This window comes from Oryzias melastigma, linkage group LG1 (genome assembly GCF_002922805.2).
Source record: "Oryzias melastigma strain HK-1 linkage group LG1, ASM292280v2, whole genome shotgun sequence".
Taxonomy (NCBI): domain Eukaryota; kingdom Metazoa; phylum Chordata; class Actinopteri; order Beloniformes; family Adrianichthyidae; genus Oryzias; species Oryzias melastigma.
Window position 1 is genome coordinate 20,680,687 of NC_050512.1, and position 12,878 is coordinate 20,693,564.

Sequence of the window (12,878 nt, forward strand, 5' to 3'; positions counted from 1 at the left end):
CTTTTGAAGCTTTTAGACATAGAACAAGATCTGATTATAGTAGGACCTCAAACATAGTTTTTTTGTTATTTCTTTTAACCTTTATCACTGCTCGGTTTGCTAAATTTTTATCATCGGCAACATCCTATGCAGCACTCAACCCTTCCTGTCAACTTCCCTCTTAAATTTACGACTTCTTCCGTGCTCTTGCACAACTTGCTGAACTCAGATTGAGCAACATCAGGTCTTTGGGACTCATGAGTTGGGTTTATCACTCTGGAGTGGACCAGAGGCAGGATGTGTGCATGTGTGTCATGTGCCCTCTACACTGCCCCCTGCAGGTCAACAACAAAGCCAACACAGTGACCAGTCCTAAAGACACTGGCCCTGCCCCTGCACTGGTATTCACACTCAGTCTCATCCACACCCGCACCATCTTTTACAAAGCATCTGAATGTCCCACTGTGGGGAACACACAGTTTCACTGTTCCTCAGAATGAATTCTGTTTGATCCAAATTCTTAGAACATTGAGAAAATCAGGGAGGTGAAATAGCAGCATAGTGTCAGGCTATCCCTGAATGAAATAGTATGGGAATGTGGGTGCACAGCATGTCTCAGCTTCAGATTCTTTGATATAGTTAGACCTCACATTTATTCAGATTTCAGATGTATTTGTGCCACTTTTCATCTGAATTAGTGGAGCATGCACTGGTTACATTGAGCTTGGCTTGTCTGGAGGTTTGTGATGTTCGTGTTGGGCTGAAAGAGCGTCTGAACCCACACCAACCTTTGGCTGGCTGGGCCCTCCTAAATCCCTTTTTTATGGTAACCTCTACCTCATCTTTTCTATCCTGCGATTCTCTCTTGTACACCCTCATTCCATGCATGTCCACCCCCTGTGTCATTAGAAGCTCTTTATTCGGAACGGCATATGGAAGTTTGATTTCTAACCAGAATCCACATATGCATAATTGAGGATTTGTTGCTGACACAGTTCGCCTGTGCATGGCTGTGAGCGTGTTGGCTCCTGGGCTGGCTCTCGTTGGCTTTGGCATAGTGTTTGCTCATTGGCTGTCTGCGACATGACTGCTGCTCTCTGTGATGTAAAAAGGTTTTCCTCCTTCTCATTTGCTGTCAGAATGATTACGCATGAAAGCTGCCTCTTTCTCTCTATATCCTCTTTTCTATCTTCATCTTCATGTGCAGCATAAACACACACACACAAACACACACACACACAGACGAGGATGCTGATGTTATAATCTAGTGTAATCTGTGTTAGTGATTAGAAGAACTGCACAGTTCATCGATTCCACAAAAGCCCAGCAACTGATTACTAAGGAAGAAGACTGTCACATACAGACAGATAGACAGAAAGATAGACAGATAGATAGACAGATAGATAGACAGATAGATAGATAGACAGAGCATTTTTTCCTGATATTGATCTCACATTCCCTCCTTTATTTGTATTTTTTAGGAACCACAGACAACTGTGATTCACAACCCCGTGGATGGAAACAAGGTGATTTATTAAATTCCCATCTCTTTGAACTGTCTTTTTTTTTTAATTTGTCACAATAAAACTGAGGAAAAAAAAGGAAAAGAAAAGTGCCGGGGACTACAATGATTCTCATTATCTCATTATAATACACTGAACAAAAATTATAAACACAATGCCTTTGTTTTTGCTCCCATTTGTCTGGAGATGAACTCAAAGATCAAAAACATTTTCTACAAAATAACAATTTCTCCCAAATATTGTTCACAAATATGTCTAAATCTGGGATAGTGAGCATTTCTCCTTTGTTGAGATAATCCACCTCACCTCACAGGTCTTAGACCAGTAGTCCCCAACCCCTGGGCAGCAGACCGGCACCGATCCGTGGATCACTTGGTACAGGGACGCAGATGGAAAAAGAAATAGATAAAGGCGCTAATTTAGAATATTTGAGTTTTGTTTGTATTCTGATCCTGAAGGAAGTTTTATTTTGAAAGAATTCCAGATTCTGTTCACAACATCTATCTAGGTCACGTGACTTAAAGCAGCTACCCACATGGCGAACTAGATTTCTAAGCTTATAGCTCAACGCTAAATACAAAAACCAAACAATAGGACGTCTTTGGAAAGTTTCTACGGGAGAAAATTGTTAGTGAGGAAACCTATGAACAGCCTTTGACTTCCAAGAACAATAAAGCTGCAGTTTACAGGGATAACCGAAAGTTTTCCTCGATGTACAGAATTATCAAGACAGTTCTCATGTAGCAGAACCAGCTTTGTTTAATTTGCGGTGACAGACTATCAACTGTTTTACACACGCAGACAGTAAGGTTACTGACCGGTGGATTCACGTCTTTATTATATTTAGAAAATATCAGTTTAACCACAGTTGCATCTTTTTTTTTTTTGCTTTATTTACCCGTCTCACCTTAAAAGTCAGACGTAGCTAAAGCTAGTGTCTGGTTGTTAGCCTCCACTTTGACGTTAAAGGAAAAATCTTCCTCACAAAGTTGAGACCAGCTGCAAACGTTTTACAGAGAATGGCGATTCAGCCAAATATAGTTGCTGATTTGTAGAAACTTGTAAAAGGGACATTGATAATTTTCCTTCAAGAAGACTGAATTATGTTCAGAAACTTTAGCACAGAAAATTTTCTTTTGTGTTGAAAAATATTTAATGAATGAAGATTTATGCAAAGACAAAAAAATATCATTTCTTTGCTCTGAAGATAAACGAAGCCTAATTTGAGTGTCACAAAGAAATTTTATGGGGGGTAAAAACCATGTAATGTTTCCTTTATGGATTTATTTTTTTTATTTAATATCAGAAATGATTTCTACAAATCAACAACTTTGTTTAATTTAATCTTCATGATATGCATAAAAAAATATCTACTGATATTTTTAGACTTTTTTTTAAACAAAACTTCTTGTAGTAGCATTTTATTTTGAAAAAATAGACTTTCATAAACTGGAAAATTAAAAATACCAACTTTGGCCCGTTTAGACAGGTCCGTAAAAATATTTCCCAATTTAAACCGGTCCGTAGCCAGAAAAAGGTCGGGGGCCTCTGTCTTAGACTACTCTGAAACAAATTGTTTTTTTGTTTTTTTATTGAGGGGGTCTGTGAACAAAGAAAACACTATTTGGCGTGACCAACATTTGCCTCATACAACACATCTTCACATTGAGCTGATCAGGTTGTTGATTGTGACCTGTGGAATGTTAAACCACTCCTCTTCAATGGTTGTGCGTATTTGGAACTGACTGTCATGTTCTTGGATGCATGGCACAACAATGGGCCTCAGGATCTTGTCACGTTATCATTCAAAATGCCATCAATGAAATGCACTTGTGTTCTTAGTCTATAACTTACACCTGACCATATCATAACCCTACCGCCACCATGGGCCACTCAACAATCTGATCAACTCAATGCGAAGGAAATGTGTTGCTTTCAATTAGGTAAATGGAGGTCACACCAGATACTGACTGGTTCTCTGAGTCCCCAATAAAATCAAAACAGCACGTTTCAGAGTGACCTTTCATTGTGGCCAGTCTACGGCACACCTGTGCAATAATCACGATATCTAATCAGCATCTTGATATGGCACACCTGTGAGGAGGGATTTTCTCACTGCACAGATTTGAACAATATTTGAGAGAAAAACAAAAGTGTTGCATTCATATTTTTGTTCGGTGTATTTCATTCCTCTATGGTTTCTGCAATTTTACATAAGAATTGTACATTTATTAAACCAAACTAGACTGTATGAGCGTGAGCTTTCCCTCTTAATCTAAATTGAGATACGCACTGTTCTCCAACAGGAGTCCATTGAGAGTGCCAATACAACCATTGAGGATGAAGATGTAAAAGGTAGGCGGAAGTCTCAAGTCTTACAACTGTTTCAACAAAAGCGCTCTACGTTTGGGATCGGACTGATGGCTCCTTTCTGTTTTTCTTCATTCTGTTTTGGCACACAGTTGATAGAAAGTTAACTACTGCAACTCCCCTTTGGCTGTCATCCCTTTTTGCAAAATCCTCCTTTATTCTTTCTATGCTCCTGGTCTGAATGCATCCTGATTCTCCTTGATCTTTAGTCTGAAGTTCATAACTGTTTGACGAACAAACTTTTTGAATTGTCATGTTTTCTTTAGTAATATTAAATCCCTGCCTTTTGATTTTTTTGTTCTTCCTTTTCTTGAAAATACCATTCTCTCCCATAACTCTTCTCCCCTGAACAAACATGCTGATCTTTGTTACATCCTCCCTCGCACACACACATACTTGACACCGCACCGCACTTCCATCATTCATGCGACGCCTGTCAGCCCTTCGACTGGGCAGCTTAGTGGGCGGTATCTTGAGTTCTAAGAGTCGTTCCTCACAGATGTCAGACTCGTCACAGACTCCCACCTCCACAATTCAGAGTAAGTCCCTCAGCAAAAAGGTGGGAAGGCCTTTTTCCTTTACCTAGTGTAGGACCTATGTGTGTAAGGTGCCTCAAATCCCACGTTCCTGATGTTAAGACTTTTCCCTTGGATTAAGCAAATGATGTATGATGATACTGTCTATTAGTTTTTATACACTTGCTCCCTTCACTGCACTCATACTTCCCCTTTTGGCAAACTAAACCTGTTTACAATCCTTCTATTTCTCCATCCTCTGTTTTCAAAAATGCATTGTTGTAGATTGTGAAGAAGTTGACAGACGTACCTACTTGAAGTTTTTATTTATTTATTTATATTATATGTCTTTTATGTTTCACAATTTAAGTAATTTTTTCAATATCCCCCAGCCTGCACCAATAACAATAAAGGTAAATTTCAATGTTACTCAGTTAAAAAGAAGTGCATTGCATTGAGCCTTGGTCTGTCTGTTCATTTTAAGCTTTGTTGGGTGAAAGAAATCTTGTCATCCTGCATTTTCCTGCCTGATGTCACTGTTAGTCATGGGAGGCTTTCTTCTGTTCATTTACTTGGACATGAATTGTCAAAAAAAGAGAAAAAGAAAAACGAAGAAACTTTGTTGTTGAGCGCCTTCCATTTCTAATACTTTAAAAATCTTGCCAATGCGTAGAGTAGAACCCATTTGAAGCTGATGTGATGTTCTGTATCTGCATTCAGATGTTTTCATTGGAAAATAGCGTTAAAAAAACACAGTATTCATCTGTAATTATTATGAACTGTGATCTTGTGTTGTAGCGCGCAAGCAGGAAATCATCAAGGTCACCGAACAGTTGATTGAGTCCATCAACAACGGAGACTTTGAGGCCTACGCGTGAGTTCATTTCTATTTGCTATGGTACCTGATTTCATAATGTCTGATTTTAAGTCGAATCCAAATTATTCTCCTACCCCTACAGTTTCTCCCTACCCTTACATTTTAGCACTCCAAACGGAGAGTTATGGAAATATGGTGTCTTCAATTTTGGACGTTACTCCTATACTCGATGAGGTCATCAATGGTTGCCAGTCAGCTACGTTAGCGCATAGCTTATAGCGCTCAGAAATACATAAAAACAGTGGTTTAATAACTTTTAAAAGATCATGCCAAAACAAAAGGTCGCTACTTACATTTAAATGTAAAAGTCTATGGTTCTAAGCGCACCCACGGCAGAGCACAACGCAGTTTAGCCTACCAGCAGAGGGATACAGAACTCAAAGTCCCTTCGCACTACCCTTAAAAATACTATTTTGGAAACCTCTTTCCTTTCAAATGTCCCTTTAATTGGAGGGGTGGGGAGATGCCGGACGGGTAGGGGAAGAATTCAGATTTGGCCTTAGAATGTCTGATTGTATTTTAAATGTCTGGTTTTATAATTTTTCTGACACTATGCTCCCTTTTGGTGTAACAGGAAGATTTGTGATCCTGGTCTGACTTCTTTTGAACCTGAGGCCCTGGGGAATTTGGTGGAGGGACACGACTTTCATCGCTTCTATTTCGAGAATGGTGACATACAAAACTTTAGCTATTTAAAAGTAAAAAAAATATTGAAATAACAACTTCTGTGAATGTGATTTAGCTTTGTTAGATTTGTTGTGGTCTTCAGGCTGAGTTTGTCCAACAAAAACAAGCTCTGCATCCAAATACAACAATAACTGTTGAAATTAGTCTGTGTTTTCTAAACAGTTCTGGTTATTTCAAGACATTTTTTGGAACGATGTTTGCACTGTTGCTTAACCAGCTGCACAAGTTTATGGCCTCAAAAAACGTACTTTTCATCCCTGTAAAACCCACTATATCGAAGTTTTAACATAAAAACTTTTTGGAATAAAGATGTTTTTAAATCCTTTGCTGAAACCTACAAAAAATAAATAAATAAATAAAAATTGCTATATAATTTCATGACACATTGGGCTATGTGGTTAGTTTAAGGTACAAAAATATTGACGTGAGTGTTCAGGAAAATAGAACCACTCTAGTGAAATGGTGTAATTGTATTTAAAAAAAACAATTATCAACAAGTGTTGCTGTATTTCAATAAAGCATGCAGACATTAAAAATAAATAACAATAGATGAGTTAGTCTCACCGTAGAGTTTTTGAACGTGTCTTTTGAGATTTCATGGAAGCAGCCATTTTGAAATGAAGAGGAAAAGCCTCATACTGCCCCTAGTGGAATGATGATGCACTACAGGGAGGAAAAACAAGGACCAGGTTATAGTGTATGAGTTTTAAAGAAAACTTTGGATTATGCTGAGATTGGAGTCTGAGAATTGTGTGTATCAAGTACGATACAATGGGTTACAATTGCTCAAAGAAGATCGGGTATTTTTTAGCCAACAGGTCCAAATAGTCCTATGGTTTAAATTGTTATAAAATATTTTTTTTTACAACAAGAGTTTGTTAAAGTTAAGTGCGGACAAATAAATGTGAATAAAAATAAACAAATGTTAGGGATAAACTTGACTAAAATCCCTTTTTTCTTCTCCCTGTTTGCATTAGTAATAATTGGTCTCTAAAGGGTTTCTTGGATGTAAAACTGAACAAACACCAAATCACTTGCATCACAACATTTTTTAGTGTTTGTGTTTCCTAATTGTGTTCATGTGTTTTAAATTAAGTCTCTGATTAACTCAAGACAAACAAACTAAAGAAAATACTGTGATGCAAAAGTCATGTGAAATTCCCCTACATGAAGTCATTTCTAAACTCCGACGCCACCTGAAGGTATTTTAAAATAGCAAAGAGTTTCTCATTTGGATTTTCCCTTTGATTAAGTATTAGTCCAGCTCTTCCATCAGAATGTTCCTAATTTTCCAGCCTTGCTTCACCCTTATTGATGAATAGATGGACGGACAGATGGACCACACCAGACAGATCTTTGCCATTGTCACTATTACAATTAAATTTAAAAAAGGTCTTCCTAGTTCATGCAACACGCGTATATTAAAACATCAATTTGTCATAGTAAAATTTACAACTAAAAAAATAAAAATAATACCCAAAAATGCAAAAAAAGATCACTAAAAACAGGAAACTAAAATTAGGTTGTTGCTGGATAAAAGTGTACTAGTCATTAAAAAAACCAGGACACACAACTTATAGGCGTTGAAAACCAGAAAAAATAGTACATAGAAAAATAAAAGGAAACACCACATGACCTGCTTATTGCAGGTAAGGCACTGCTTATCTACAAAAGACCATATTTCACAATGTTGAGGATTTAAATCTGTTTTTCACTCTTGGCTTAGTTAAAAGTTCAAAGATTTTAGACAGCCATGAATCAAATAAATAAATAGGTCATTTTGCGTGTTGCCTTAAAATCAATAGGATTCATGAGTGTTTCACTACAAGGACGTGGGCTAACCTAATGATTAATGACGACCATAAGTGGCACAATATTCTCAGTCTGGTTAAAAATAGTTCAGATAAACCAGATATGTCCCAGAAACCTCAATCACTTGGAAAGCTTGAGCTTGTCTGCTATCCAACACCAACATATAGAGACTTCAGGTTCTGCTTTCAATTATCGTCCCAAGAAAGCGTCTCTTTCTTTTTTAGCAAATCAGCCACAAAAGAAGTGAGGTCTGAAAGCGAGAAAAGTCTCTCTGCTTTCTCTTTTGCAGCATTGTCTAAAGGGAACAAGCCTGTGCACACCATCCTGCTGAACCCACACGTGCACCTCATTGGGGAGAATGCAGCGTGCATCGCCTACATTCGGCTGACCCAGTACATGGATGGGAGCGGCATGCCACGCACCATGCAGTCCGAAGAGACCCGTGTGTGGCACCGCCGCGATGGGAAGTGGCAAAACATTCACTTCCATCGCTCGGGCTCACCCAGTATCCCCTCCCCTTAAGAGAGCGTAAGATGATGATTTTTTTTCATTCTTTTGGCTGCAACCTCCAAAACACAACAATAATTTACATTAACTTTGAATGCCCAAAAGAACATTTTTCTTTGGTTTTCCAGGGTTAAGTACAGACATGCATTATTAAAGCAGTCAACCTTTTTCTATAAAAATATGTCAAGAAAACCGAATAAAACTAGCTCTGATAGTTATTGTGTGCTTTTTTTTGCATTAAAGTCTGTTCTTTATTTGTAGCTTCTGCAATTTAGACTTAAAATATTTTAAAGAGAAAACTGCCTCAATTTTCTCCTCAGTCCCTCACTCCTAGCTTCTTTATCTTTTTTTCAATCTCAGTTTAAACATGCTGAGGTGTCCTGATTTCTGAGAAAAACTCCTGCCAGAATGTTTTCCATTTCTGAAAAATCGTACTCACTGTTGAGTGTTTATATTATGACTCCAGCTTTTTGGGGGGTAAATAGCCCTCGAACATTTCTCAGAAACAATTATTTGAGTATGATCATTGCCAATTTTTTTTTTCCTCAGTGCTGTGGACCAGTTAAATAGAAAAGCTGCAATACAGCTGTCAGTTAATCATGTTTCATTATCAACACATGAATGCTCATGTCATTTTAATGGATGCAAGAACTCAAATGAAACTTTATTTATACAAGCTTTTTTTTCTCTTAGCATTAGTGAGGGAAGTTCCAAGTTGTGAAACATTTGCAGGGATCTCAATTTCCACATGCAAGAAGTCTAGCGTTAGTTTTGTGTTGCTGCATTTTTAACATCCTCAGATGTGCAAAGCTGCAGTCAGTGTCTTAAACCCACATTATAAATGAAATAATTTTTTTGTTTTAATTATGAGTTAGAAAGTGAAAGGAACATAATTTTGAGAGAAACTCATGACTTCTGAAACTAAACAATTGTCTGTAAATGAGAACTGGACTGAGTGAGTGTGACATCACCCATAGAAAATGACTTGCTCCTGGGTCTAACAAAATGAAGTCAATTCAGTCACCATCTTTTAGTGATACAGATGTTGCCATCTTAGCGTGTACTTCCTGTTTGGAACGTTAGGGGGGAAGGGCCACTCAGTCCAGTTCTCTATATAGTCAATGAACCAAACTGAGGTTGTCTGTGGGATGATTCTGCAATGTAATCAGTGCAAATGCAATGAGATAGCTAACCCGAACCAGACATTTTCTGATAACTATTCTTGGAAAAAATAGTCTTAGTGTAAAACTTTCTCTGACTGATGTTGATAGAATGTTTCTGCTTGTGTCTTCTCATGCAGTTACTGGGAATCAACACATGGGGGGAAAGGGAGACAGAAATGAAATCCCTTGAGCGAATCTAGTGGAGCAGTCAACTAGCCAACCCACAACTACTCTGTTGACCCCTGACCCTTCTTTTGAGGATTTGACGCCGCACAGGACACAAGTATTATTACATTCTACTGTTATTGCATTTTTTGAGAGGACATTGTTCGAACCCACCACCAGGGTGGCTGCACACATATTTGGACGTTACGAAACAAGCATATTAAGAAAAACCATTTGAGTTTTGTTTTATTCTTCTGTTTCTTTTTTAAGATGTTTTGGTATGCATTTTAAATATAAAAATAGAGATGTTTAAAAATATATGACTGTAACCTCTCCCAAAAATTAGCTCTGTATTTTTATGTGTATTTATGTGTGTGCAACTCAAAAACATTTGGAAGATCAGAATGTTAAAAACTGAGCTTGCTTTAGTTCTGGTGATGTATATATAAATTGTGATTGTTGGTTAAAAAAAGAAAAACAAATACAAACATTGAAATTATTATTCTTGCTATTCGAAGACTTAAGAGTTTATGTAAAATCCAGTTTATGAGCTACATTTGTTTGCTATGAGCTATAAGTCATTCTGTTTAAAATGATCGGATTTAAACCTATAGTACTAATTTAGAGGTTAAGCAGAGCAGCTTACACTTTGCATTGAGAAATGTTTGCTTTTATATTGGTGAAATAAGAAATATGAGAATGTAGCATATATGTAACATATGGAAACTCAAGACAATTGTGTAGTGCATGGTGCAGAGAGGGGGTATCACCCTGGGTAAGATCATATGGAACTAAAATATCTTCTATTTAATTTGTTGATCACTGACTTGTTTGTTTGCATCGGTTATTGTTGTGCATCAGTCTTTGTCCCAAATGTTTCTAATGTTCTCCGGTGTCATGGAGCTGTTGTAAAATCAGTAACACTGTTATGGTACCATCTTGCACTAATTTCAAAATCATGTCAAGCAGAAAGGAAAAATAAAATACTAGCTATAGAAACACCTCGGAAATTTTGTAAAAAAATAAACAAACAATCAAAACAAAAAAAGGGATTTAAAGAAGATGGATTTTTCATAATGTTTGTACTTGTAATGTATGAGTGTGTGTAGGGATTCTGTTGTCATCCTATCCTCATCATACAAGTCTGATGCTTGCCAAGAAATAGTGCCGAGAGTGAAGATCCAGGAAAGTCCCAACTTTCAGTGGAAACCAGACAACATTGGACTGAGAGATGCTCCGTTTTGAAGACTTCAGACTTCACTTAAGTTGGGATGTCTTCCTTTTTGATTAGTGCTTCTGCCTGTATGTGGTCCTACCACAGCCTGGCAATGGCCAATGTGTTTCTTGTTCCTACTGTTTACTTTTTTTGCTTTTTTTTAGTTTGTCTTTTTTATTTTAAGGAAAACATGATAAAGGTCTCTTTTGACAAAACGTATGATGTCAGTGCAAGGCACCACTCCTTACATGGTGTGTACTTGTTGCCACCATAGCAATGGATGGCTTAACACGTTTAAGAAATAAATATATCATCTGAAAGAAGGGATTTTTTTTCTTTACTTGGCTCATGTTTGATTCTGAAAACCAAGATAGACAGGGACTAAACTTCACAGCAGCCTCTTGTTCAGCTCATGCGGGGTCCATCCACATCGCCATAGTAACCAGACATACTGGGCATCAGAGCAGTCTTATGAAATATTAACACTTGATAAAGCTTCTGTCAAGGTCCCTGGTGTGCGTATGAGTGAAATCCTGACAATCTTTACTTCTCACATTTCAGAAGTTTCCCAGAATAGTAGATTTACACCAATGACTTTAAATAGATGGACAGATTATCATTACACTGATTTGAATTTGTTTTTTTAACTCACGTGGTGTTATTGACTTCATTTAATCAAACATCAGTCAATCCTAAAGTTGGGAAATAAGAGAAAAACAGGCTTGACAGCTGCTAAAACATCACCCAGAAAGACTAATCTAGAGTTTAGGATTTATTGATCATCTATCAACCAAAAGACTACACCCCTGCTTGAAAACCTCTTAAAAATAGAATAAAAACCTAAACAAAATTTTTAAACTAACAACAGATGTAAAAAAGGTTCTGGAACCAGAATCTTGCTCTATTTTTGCTCTGGTACAGTAGGGCCATTTTATAGTAGAGCTAGTCAGATCTGATTTGCTTGTGTACGAAGCCACCCAGTGGTTACCTTGTGAACTGAACAGTCTACAGTTGCATTTGTGATCAAACTTACTACCTACCATGCACAGGAAGGGTAAGTTTTGTCCCTTGTTTTTATTTTATTTATTTATTTGGGGGGGGGGGTATTAACCCCATTGTGTTGTCACAAACCCTCTGTGATAAAGGATATTAGCATTGACTTATTCTGTTAACCCCATATAACCATTCGTTTTTGATATGCACATTTCTGAAACCCCAATCTCATTAGAATGATGGAAATGTTTCTTCAAGGCCCAATGCAAATTCTTCCCCTACGGCTTCTCCCCGCCCTTACATTTATCCCTCCAAACAGAGAATTATGGAAAAATAGTGCCTCCTATTTTGGACGTCATTTTCGCTTAATGACTTCATCAATAGTTGCCGGTCAGCTAGCGTCAGCATGAAGCTTCCAGCGCTTGGATATACATAACAACAGCAATTGTATAACTTTAAAAAGGTCATGCTACATCAAAAAGTCATTACTTACATTGAAATGTAAAGTTTGTGCTTCAGAGCTTATCCACATGAAGAAAAGCGCTTCTCGGCAGCACCACAGCGCAACGCAGTTTGCCTTCTCGACAGAGATGTCTATATTCCTCTGCTTTGAGGGGAGGATGATAAAAATATATTTGGAGGGGAAGAAAGAATGAAATAATTTGGATTTGGTCAAAAACGTTTTGTGTAAAACTTGGTTCATGTTTTTTGCCCTGTAGTGGGACTTTTCTGGCTCATTTCAAAATGGCTGCCTCCATGAAATCTCAAAAACACTTTTGGCGGGAAATTGTTTTTCAAACCTTTAAAGCTTTATGGTTAGTACAACTCATCTATTATCAGTAATTATTTGAGATGACTACTTGCCGCATTGAAATAATGCAAAAATAGTTTTTTATTTCTTTATGTTTCAATTACACCATTTTCAAAATGTGTGATTTAAATATGAGACAGTAAATAAGGTGCTTATTTTCCTGAACACTTATGTTATTTATTTATTTTTTTTTAAATCTTAAACTAACATTGTTGTGGGGAAAAAACAACCAAATTACCCAAGTATCATAGTGTGGTGAG

At 37.3% G+C, this 12,878-nt stretch overlaps 1 protein-coding gene across 12 annotated transcripts in view; it reads left to right on the forward strand.

Annotated features, from left to right (window-relative positions):
• Positions 1 to 11,137, forward strand: part of camk2d2 (calcium/calmodulin-dependent protein kinase (CaM kinase) II delta 2) — a 50,155-nt gene extending 39,018 nt beyond the window's left edge. For 2 of the 12 annotated variants that reach the window (XM_024289366.2, XM_024289367.2), the window contains exons 14-22: positions 321 to 380; positions 1,461 to 1,505; positions 3,809 to 3,857; positions 4,313 to 4,411; positions 4,780 to 4,800; positions 5,186 to 5,261; positions 5,839 to 5,933; positions 8,053 to 8,291; positions 9,571 to 11,137. In XM_024289366.2, coding sequence (XP_024145134.1) covers positions 321 to 380; positions 1,461 to 1,505; positions 3,809 to 3,857; positions 4,313 to 4,411; positions 4,780 to 4,800; positions 5,186 to 5,261; positions 5,839 to 5,933; positions 8,053 to 8,285 — 678 coding nt within the window. In that variant the 3' untranslated portion in view covers positions 8,286 to 8,291; positions 9,571 to 11,137. The other 10 variants (XM_024289369.2, XM_024289370.2, XM_024289372.2 and 7 more) reach the window with 7 other exon arrangements.
• Positions 11,138 to 12,878: the final 1,741 nt, after the last annotated feature.